This window comes from Balaenoptera ricei, chromosome 9, assembly GCF_028023285.1.
Source record: "Balaenoptera ricei isolate mBalRic1 chromosome 9, mBalRic1.hap2, whole genome shotgun sequence".
NCBI classification, from domain to species: Eukaryota; Metazoa; Chordata; class Mammalia; order Artiodactyla; family Balaenopteridae; genus Balaenoptera; species Balaenoptera ricei.
Window position 1 is genome coordinate 12,445,969 of NC_082647.1, and position 10,941 is coordinate 12,456,909.

A 10,941-nucleotide genomic window follows, 5' to 3' on the forward strand; every position below is an offset into this window, starting at 1 on the left:
CTTACATAATTTTCACGCACATCCCATTGCTCAGAACCTAGTCTTAGGTTCCCAACCCTCCAACTATAGTGATGTTGGAATCACATCGGAGCCACAGGAATTTGGTGAGCACGAACGGTCTCTGTCACACTGATTCTTTATCATCTGTCTGCAGTCTTCACGTCTTTTCCCAGTCTGTGGCTTACCTTTTCATTTTTTACAGTGTGTTCTGATGTACAAGAGTTTAATTGAATGCAACTCACATTATAAATATTTTCTTGGTAGTTTGTGTTCTTTTGTGTCTCCATTTAAAAAAAAAAAAAAAAACCCTTCCTCAGATGAATGCCCCAGAATATTTTTTCTTAATTTCTCCTAGTAAAATTTAATTTTGCTCTTCACAATTAAGATTAAGTATACCTGAAATAGATTTTCATGTAAAGAATGAAGTAGAGAGTTAGAAAGAAGAGGGAGGGATATATGTTTAGTGAGAGAGAAATAGCCTATAGAAATAGCCTTAGGATGGCAAAGAACATGGCACAGAAGAGGAAAAAACTAAATGTGGATGCATGTGGCTGGAGCAGGGAAAGTCAGGGGAAACTTGTGCAAGACGATAGTGAGGGACAGACAGAAGGCAAATCTTATAGGCCCTTGTAGGGCTATTGCCCAGTAGAAGAAAGGCAGCCAGGAGCAGAGACCATGTGAGTGAAAATTTCTTTTTTTCTTTAATATGTATTTATTTATTTCTGGTTGCGTCATGTCTTGGTTGCAGCATGTGGGATCTTTCGTTACGGCGCATGGGCTATCTAGCTGTGACGCACAGGCTTAGTTGCTCCACGGCATGTGGGATCTTAGTTCCCCGACCAGAGATTGAACCCGTATCCCTTGCATTAGAAGGCAGATTCTTAACCTCTGGACCACCAGGGAAGTCCCAGTGAGTGAAGGTTTCTGACTTGTAAGGTGAAGGATAGTAGAGGATGGGGTACGCAGTAGATGAAGACGTCACAAAGCTCACAGGGGAGAGAAGGATGTGGGCCTTCGAGATTATCAAGGGGATCTTCACGTATCTCAACTAAAGATGCGTTTTCCTTTCTGCAAGCAGAGGGGACCTCAGAAGAGAGAACCAGCTAGCTATAGTGTCGAGTTGACCTGCAGTCCGGCTAAGACTGGCATGGGGCAGACTTCAGCACTGAGAGTCACACTGCCCACTGCCGTCCAGCCCCCATGCTGGCAAGAACTCTGTGCCTTTGATGGAGACAGGGGCTTCTGAGGGTTTGGGCCAGACCTCACGTGTGCAGGCGACCCTCAGTCTTTCTAGCTACGCTTTATGTGCAGAGAGGAAGCAGCTGTGTGGTGCTGTGGAGTCACTGCTGGCACAGAAGTACACAGATGTCCGGGAGGGGATAACAGACTCCAGGGTCAGGGGGAAATCCTCTGTTTTTGATCTCGAGACGTTGTACCCGTCAGGGATTTCTCCTTTCTCAATGATGCCAACACCATAGGAGTAATGGATCAGCCTCAGCCCATGTCCCAGGTCTTGTCGGTACCAGTACATATAGTCATGGCTATCAGTCTGGTGACATTCCAGAGTCACTGTCTCTCCTGTCACCGTGATCTTGTATCTTGGTTCCTGGGTGATCCCGGCCTCCACAGGTCCTGTAATAGACAGAGCTGATGTCATCCCAAGAGGAAGGCTAGTATTGAGGTCTTGAGAATTCCAGGGACGGGAGCCCACCTGTACTCACCAGCCCACAGAAGATAAAGAGCCACACAGAAGAAGAGCCTGGTGACCCTTTCCGGTCCTGGACAGAAGCTCATGTCATCCAGTTTTGTTCTGGGGAAACAGAACTTGGGCTCTTGGGAAATCCTTGGCCGTCCAGTGGTTAGGACTCAGCACTTTCACTGCCGTGGTGTGCCTGGGCTCGATCCCTGGTCTGGGAACTAAGCTCCCACAAGCCTCGAGGCCCGGCCAAAACAAAGACTTGGGCTCTCAGTAACTCAGTGATGTCACTGTCCTTGACACATGCTTGAGCTGCAGAGCTCAGCTGCCACAGCCCTTCCCACAGGAACAAGTCAATAATACATATAAAGTTGAACAGCTCAGAACAGGAAGAATTAGTAAGTCTGCTTTAAAAAGAAATCTTATGTCTCTACGCTTTTTCCCTGCCTTTTAGTAAGGAAATTTTTTCTTCTCTGCATAATAAAATTCCTTATTTGGACGCTGTTAAAATTTTTCATATTTCTGTAGACTAAGAAATATTCTCATGGCAGTCCTGGTACTTTTGTGACTTCTCTGCTCAAAATTTTACTAGTTTTTTTCCCTTTGCCTAAACTCTGGATAATTGACTATCAGCCAACAGTGATCTTTTCATTTAAAAAGAACTACCTGATATCCAGAATGTTTTCAGTCTCAAGGTCAAAGTCATTGGAATTTGAAGAATTGTTTACATTGGGAGCCCCACTATCCGTGCTCAGGTCTCTATATCCTTGGGGATAAGAGTCCTCCCATTTTTTCCAATGAGGCCATGGAGGACTAGACCACTTACCCCCGTGACCGTGCTTTCTGTGAAAAAGAAAGGAGGCGCATTAGCAATGAGGATGAGAGACCCATCCAGAGGTATACATGCGTGATGCCTCCAGGGTCACAGGGAAATGTTCTGTCTCCATTTGGAAGGTCTCATACACACCAAATGAGAGACTATTGATTGAATCATATTTTATTATATTGAATCATAAATTGCTGTAGTGCAAGACTTACAGCTAGACAATATCAGGGCATACTGTCATTTCAAACATAGGTCATGTGAGTGTGTGTGGCTCCCCTATTTCTGTGATTATATATCTCCATGTTATCTGGATGGGTAATTCGTATAATCACACAATAGTGAGAAAGGATATGGAATCCAAAATCAGAGACAAGAAGGAGGCTGACGTAGCACTGCGTGGAAATGCTTGTGACTGGGGTCTGGCAAACTTGGGGAAGGGCTTTCCCATCTATGCCCAGGACCCACGTTGTCCCAGGGACCAAGAGCCTCACAGCAAAGCAGCCTACTGACTATGGCTGGGTGTGTGCAAAAAAAGGGAGTTTTTCAGCGAGGACTCACATTCTTTGGGGTAGGGTGCATGGAGTCCTAGGAAGCCGAGGATTGTTCTCATGCTAAGGTATGATCTACCTATAATATTAATATTCTCAATAATACTCTAATTTTTTTAGGGAAATAAGTATTTACCAGGAATATTTCCTTTTTATTTTTAAATTAATTATCAAGTCACAAATTTGGTGTTTCTGAAAACATACACCTCATCTAGAAGCTTTGTCTGTTTTTTGGTTTTTAGTTTTTTTTGTTTGTTTTCTTTGTTTTTGCACTGGTGTTTCTAGGCACCTGGAACAGTCTAGAACAGTATCTACACACAGTAAGTAGTGAAGAATAGACTGGCCATGAAGTCAGTGAAGAATAAAATAACTTCAGGCCTTCTCAATTGCACAGAAACTTTCCAATACTTTAAAATTTTTTTTCTATTCTCTTTTTCAAAGAACACCCTAACATTTGATAAGGTTTAGGCCGCACCAAAACCTGGATCTACTCTGCATTCAATAAGTGTTTGTTGAATGACTGAAGAAAAAAAATGATTATCTGAGTCCAGGCCGACTCTACGTTCGTAAACATAACTCTAGTCTATTCAGTTGCAAATATCAATAGGTTCAGAGCTTTAAGGCAGCAGAGACCATGTAAGTCTGTTGGGAATTCAAAATAAACCAAAATGAATTGAGAAAGGTTCATTCATATATGTTATGTAAGATTTTTTGAATGACTGAATAGCAGTATGAAGAAAAGAAAAATGGTGGTCTCTTCCAAAGAGAAGGGTCTTCTTTTTTATTTATTTATTTATTTATTTATTTATTTATTTATTTTATTTTTGGCTGCGTTGGGTCTTCGTTGCTGTGCGCGGGCTTTCTCTAGTTGCGGTGAGCGGGGGCTACTCTTTGTTGTGGTGCATGGCTTCTCGTTGCGGTGGCTTCTTTTGTTGCAGAGCACAGGCTCTAGGCACGTGGGCTTCAGTAGTTGTGGCACGCAGGCTCAGTAGTTGTGGCTCGTGGGCTTAGTTGTTCTGCAGCACGTGGGATTTTCCCGGACCAGGGCTCAAACCTGTGTCCCCTGCATTGGCAGGCGGATTCTTAACCACTGGGTCATCAAGGAAGCCCGAGAAGGGTCTTCTGATGTGACATCATTCCATCACTGTCAGACAGCAGGGAGAATGAAGCAGGGAAGGAGAAAACCAGGATAAGGCACCATAGTGAAATTATGCTGGGGCAACGGAGATGGATTCCTTTGGGACCTTCTGAGAAGCCCAGGATATGCCTCTCTGAATTATTTCTGAATGCTGACTCTGGAGCTTTTGTCCCCTGGTTCCTGGCCCACAAGGAGCTTTAGCACCCCTTCAGCTCTGGCTGCCCTGTATACAGGCCAAGGGGGCTCCTATGACATCACAGAAGACCCTGGGGCAGAAAGCAGAGGGAACCCCAGCATGCATGTGAAGGGGAGCTGTCAGCATGGGGCAAATGGACGTAGGCTTGCACATAACCCTTAACCGCGGTCAAGGATGAAATCAGAGGTGGGCTGAGGATGTGATGGAAAGGCCTAGAGGCTCCTTGATGGCCGCTCTTCAAGTGAAAGTGTCCCTTCTTCTAGCAGATCTTTCGTGTGACTACTAATGGCTTGGAAGCCGGAATTTTCTGGAAGCACCACACCTTCTTGCATATCAGACTTAATATCAAACAGGAAGGGCTGATCTGAGTCCCATTTTCATTTTCCCTTAAGAGGCAACTCTTTGTGGTTAGTTTCACATAATAAATTATCAGACAACTGTATTTGCATTTCAGATGACTTTGCGTCTGGAACACAGGTGACTCAGGCAAAAGTAATCCGTGCCTGCCTTTGATCCCAGAATTGCACACAGTCAATAATTGTGCTAGACCACAGTTGTGTCAGAGAGTTAACAGGGAACTAAGATTTCTTAAGCCTGTACTTTGTATTATGCAATTTGTTTCGTTTTCTTGCATAAAATCTCGCAAAACAGGTATCATTGGTCTCAGTTTACAAATGGGAAAACTCAGCCAGATCTTTGCCAAGTCACCAGCTCAAGGCAGGTCGGAATAGTCCAAGGCAAAACAGACCAAGGTCTCTGAAGTCAGAACTCTTTTCTCTTTAGCCTCCCAGGTGAAAGATGTTGTGATGATAACTTGTGTCAGAGTCAGTGTTTCTGAAAGGGACTTTTGGGTCAGTGTTCCGATTCTGAAGATGTCCACCTCTACCAAAACGCAGAAGGGGAGCTAAAGCGTGGGTGGGTTTGGGTCCCAGTTCTGAGATTTGTTAGCTGTGCCTGCTTTAGCAAGTTATCTAAACTCTCCAGCAATCAGTTTTTTCACCTGTAACGTGGATACAGCGCTCTATCTCACATGGTTCTTAAAGAAAACTAATCGAAATAACGTACTTAAGTATATGGCACAGAGAAAATGAACGATAAATAAAGGAATTTTCTATAACTTCACCTAAAAAGAGTAGAATGAAAGCAGTCTGCGTTCACTAGTAAACTTGTGCCCACCGTCTGTGAATGGCTACACCGTGCATTTAATAGCTGTGACCCTCAGCTGTTTTCTGCAGTTACTGACCTGGGCAGAAGTAGTAATTTCACATTTTTTGATTGAAAGTGGTCAGACTGAGAGAAAGCTGCAGCCTTTGGGGACCCACCCTCCTCCAAACCCACAATGGGATATCATGGTCCCACCCCATATGGAACTATGACAGGACAAACACATTCCCTGGCTTGAAGTCATAGGTCCTAGAAGCTGGCAGGCTGTAAGCTTATAGTAACAACACACCATGATGTGTGACCTTCCACTACAGCTCAGCCAGTCTTGAGATGGAAGAGACAGTGCTCTGTTACATTTTATTGACCAAGGCCCGGGAAACCCCATGGAATTTTAGGAGAATACTGATTTTGGAAGCATGAAGATGTAGGTTGGGTCCTGCCTCTGATACTTTAGATAGAAAATATTTGGAAAGTCCATGACCGCCAGCTTGCTGTCTATAATACGGTGTACTGAGAACTTTCCTATCTACAGAGTGGACATACCCGTGCCTATCTTACATTAAAACACAGAGTGAATACCTCCGCTCTGGCACAGAGGAGGAGCTCCTGTTCTTTGCTAGGACCGGTGAGAATATTCAGGGAACCTGGGCCCTGAACATTCAGGAGTGCTCTGGCTTGAGCTCAGCAGGGCGGAGAGCGTGTTAGAAAAGAACTAGAAACATCCCTGGAACTTAGCTAAGGCCCCCCTCCCTCTCCGCATTATATGTGAAGCTGGGCCAGGAAGGGTGGTGTACAGAAAGGCAGGAACTCTGCAGGGCTATGCTAAGCTGCAGACACAGAGGTACGAGGCTGTGTCTCCCAGCTCTGAGGAGCTCACGTTCAGCTCAGAGGTGTGGTCACTGAATTGCTGAGCTGAGACGTGATCAGGGATGTTTCCTTTGTCTCTCTTGTGACTTCCCATAATACTAAGGAGGACGGGGGGCCCTGTCCCAGAGCCCGCTAGTACCAGTGTACACTGCTGTGTCCGGAGATCGGAGAGCAGTTCAGAACGGTCTCCCGCCACTGCCTCTGATTAGGTACCTTGGGACTGGATGATTCCAGCATCCACTGAGCCCGTGGAGGAAGGAGAAAGAAGCTGGACACCTAGCTCAGGAAGGGGTCTGATACTAGCAACAGTCAAAGCTTTGGGGTCCAGGGCTGTCCCACCTGAGCTCAGGACTCATCTGCCCCAGGAGACAGTGGGCCACACAGCCAAGAAGCCGAGTGCCCCAGGTGACTCAGGCAGTATGAAACTGGTCTTCTCCCTACTCAGGGCTTTGGTTTCCAGGGTGAGAGAGCAGATGTTTGATCCTCCCTTTTCTCTGTACGGAGGGCTTACCTGTGATGTCGCTGTTCTGATGTCCCTGTCCTTGTGGGCTCCCGCAGGCGCCCTGCACTCCCCAGACAGGCTCAGCCGATCCAGGCCTTCCCACCCTGTCTAGTCACCCATGCAGCAAGTGAGGCTGGCTGTGCTGAGCTACGCTGCGCAGGGCTGGGCCAGGTGATCAACCCTCACTGCTTCTCTATTGCCCCAGGGCAGGAGCTCCTTTCTCTACACCTGTCTTGGATTACCCAGGCTGCCCCACTGAAGCCCCATCACACTCTTCACTAAATGTAGCCTCCCAGAGACGCCTTTACTCCCTGCCAGGCGACGTTCACGGTTCCCCGCTGGGACAAACACACCTGCATGTTTGTTAATGCGAGAAGACTGTGATGAGCTCTTCAAATGCCAACACTGACTCTGATTCATCAAGTAATCTCCCTGACGCAGGGACCAAGCCAGGACTCTCTCGCCCTTAACCCCGCCCCCTCCTCCTCTCCCTCCCCCTCTCCCTCCGCCTCCCGGACGCTGCTGACAGAGGCTCGCTCAGTGGATCCACAGTGCCCTCAAGTGGCCAGTTGTGCAGTAGCGCAATTGCCAGAGCCCAGGCAGGCCGAGTACTGCCTAAATTAGGATCGAAATCCGGATCCACCAGGACATGCAGGGCACAGGTCTTGCTGATTTGCTCTTTATCTGTCTCGGGCTCACCCTTAGCACGTGGTAGTGAGGGGGGCATGAAGTAAAGATTTTTCCAAGAGGGAATAAAAATTCTAAACCTTATCAATTAGGGTTCTAGGAAAGAAGATACGGGCCAGTTGCCAGTTGCCCTGGGAAGGGGTGGGACCTCGGGCAAAGCTTTCTCTTTAACCAAAGATAATTCCTGGAGAGACTGACAGTGGAGTTCTATCAGCCAAAACATCTTCCAAGCAGCTAGGGAAAAAAGCCCATCAAGTCCTTGAAGAGGAAACTGCCTCCTTACATATTTTCTCTTATCTGAATATCCTGTTCAAATTTTTTATTTATTTATTTATTTTATTTATTTATTTTTGGCTGCATTGGGTCATTGTATTGGGTCTTAGTATCTGTTGACAAACACAATTTTTAAAATTTTGATAAAGAATAATTTAATTCTTTCTAAAATTAGAACATTTTTCATCCTCTTAGAAATCTTTGCCTACTACAAGGTCATGAAGAGGATCTGCTGTGTTTTCTTTCAGACTTTATACTTCAGAAGCTTTATAGATCATTGGAAATGTTGCTGCAACTCATATTAATTTTTGTTTTTGGCAAGGCGCAGCAAGCCTTCTCTGTAAAGAGTCAGATAGTAAATATGTTTGGTTTTGTGCACGCCATGCAGTTTCTGCCAGAACTACTCAACTCTGCCATTGCGGTGCAAAAGCAGCCAGAGGCAATACGGAGATGATTGAGCTTAGTTTTATTCCAACAAAACTTTACTTACGGATACTGAAATCTGAATTTTGTATAATTATCACCTGGCACAAAATGTTATTCTTTTTATTTTTTAACTATTTAAAAATGTAAAAACCATTGTTAGCTTCTCGGCCATATAAAAACAGGCAGAGGCCATATTTGGCCTCTGGGCCTTAGTTTGCCAACTCCTCGTTCATGGACTGAGATAAAAATTGAGATGCATTATTTTTCCACATGGATATGTATTTTTTTCCAGCACCATTTGTTGAAAAGATTATTTTTCCCCTCTTTATGCTACTTTTAGTGTTTGACCTAGGGATTACAATGTGCATCTTTAACTTATCATGGTCTATCTGTAAAAATGTTCTATTAACCATAGGTTTTCCATAAATGCTTTTTATTAGGAAGTTTCGAGTTATTCCTAATTTGCTAATTGTTTTTTTGTCAGGAATGGATGCTGGACTTTATCAAAATTTTTTTGAGCATCTATAGAGATGATCATATGGTTTTCCCTTTATAGTATTTGATATGATAAATTGTAAAGCTATAGTAAATAAAGCAGTGTGCTATTTGTGTAAGAACTGGCAAAACAGACTAACACATACGCAATGACTGATACATGACAAAAGTGAGATCACAAAGCGGTGAGGAAAGTATTACTCTTCAACAAATAATATTGGGTCAATTGGATAACTATATGGAAAACCATAACCTGACCTCTTCCTCATTTCATATACAAAGAACTCTAGTTGAATTACAGAGCTTAATGTAAAAGTTTAAAATATAAAGAATTTAGAAGGAAATATAAGAAAACATGATCATTTTGAAATAGCAAAGATTTCCTAAACTAGACACCAAAATACAAAATACAAACCAAAGAGGGGGGAAAATGGACGGATTTTGGATTAAGAAGTTCTCCTCATCAAAGGATACAACTAAGAGAGTGAAAAAGTAACCCAAAGAGTGTGTGTGTGCATGTGTGTGTGTTCATGTGTGTGTGTGCCAGTTGAAAGGCTCACATACCTTGATAGGAGTGCAATTGGAAACCTCAAAGAATCCTGAATGGATGATATAACTCTTATTCCAGTCTTCTTTGAATTACTCCCCTTTAACACCTTCTCAAGTAGGGTTACCTTTTATGAAAGCCAAACTGAGTTTCCATTTAAAAAATAGAGAAGAAAATTAGACACAAAATGACAGCAGGATTGTCAAGAAATAAAAAAGCAATATATGGACATACATTAGCGTGCATTATTGTGGATGACAGTTCCCTATGGATAACTTATTTCAGTGGCAGCTGTTGCTAAGGATTCTAATTTATTTATTTTTAAGGTTGGTAGCTACAGATGACCTTAACAGTGTTCTGAATTGGCTGGCCCACATCTGAGCATTGTGTGGTCTGAGTTGGTGACATTCAGTATGAGGAGTTTATTATAAATGTGCTGAAACTAAATAGTCTTACAAGAGGATACTTCACTCTACCTGAGACTATGGTCTGATATTCCATCCCAATTATAGAATCTTGAACTGTATGAAGGAATCTCAGAAACCCAGATGCTCTAATCTTTCAAAGGTTATTTTCTGACTTCCTACTATCAGAACAGCTGAAGCCCCGAATCCACTTATTCCCCCTGCTGAGGGAAGAGTGGGGTAAGTCCTTTATATGGGGATTTCTGGGAACTTTACAAACGTGGGTGTTTGTAAACAGGAAGGAGGTGACCGTGCCACGCCGTGGCTAAGCTGCTGGCACAGAGACACACGGCCAAGTCCCCAGGCTCTGCCCCCTGGATCTTCAGATGGGAGTACGAGCCCTCAGGCCTCTCAGCGGTGAACCAATCACTAGGCATCCCCGATGCGTCTGGTGCACCTTTTCTCTGAAAATAAGTCAGAAACTCCGGGCCCTGCCCCAGCATCTGTCAGTACCAGTAAAAGACTTGGTGACCAGAAATTGGGTCACACCTGAGAACTACAGCCTGGCCCGTCCCTGTGACCCTGTGCCTGGGGGACTGGGACAGTCCAGCTCCTGTGTGACCTGTGGGGACAGTAAGGAAGAAGATAAATATAATCATCACACACACACACACACACACACACACACAGAACTGCTTGTTTTGCTGAGGACTCACCTGTCCCCAGGAGACAGAAGGTCGCCCAGCAGAGGAGCCTGGAGCCCATGGCAGGGTCAGGGCAGCAGTGGGAGGTTCACCGGCTCAGGGTCCTTGTGAGCATGAGCAGAGGAGGAGGGGCGTCCATGTCCCCACAGGGCAGTTCCCATGGTGACATCACTGAGCCTCAGGATTAAGTAAGTAAGTATATCTAAGATGCCTGCAATGCGGAGATGCACCATTCTATTATGTACCATTAAGAAAAAAATGACTGTCAGTCATGATCAGAAACATTAAAAGGTGAAAACTTGTGAGGCATAGAATTAATGAAAAATGGAAATTCAGAAGTGGGTTTAAATAGGCACTGACTCTGTTAGGCTCCTTTCTGTCACCCCAGTGTCCCGGGGCCTGAATCCCAGACTCCTTACCTGGCCTTCGTGCTTCTCTCCTTCTTTTCTCATCATCAGCTGGACATTT

The 10,941-nt window shown here is 44.6% G+C and overlaps 1 pseudogene and 1 gene segment (V, D, J or C); both read right to left on the minus strand.

The window, feature by feature from the left end:
• Positions 1–1,294: 1,294 nt before the first annotated feature.
• Positions 1,295–4,736, minus strand: LOC132372230 (T cell receptor beta variable 10-2-like). The segment is given in 3 exon segments: positions 1,295–1,632; positions 1,722–1,832; positions 4,727–4,736. Coding segments are annotated over 3 exon segments (459 nt in total).
• Positions 4,737–6,385: 1,649 nt separating this feature from the next.
• Positions 6,386–10,534, minus strand: LOC132372231 (T cell receptor beta variable 7-8-like; annotated as a pseudogene).
• Positions 10,535–10,941: the final 407 nt, after the last annotated feature.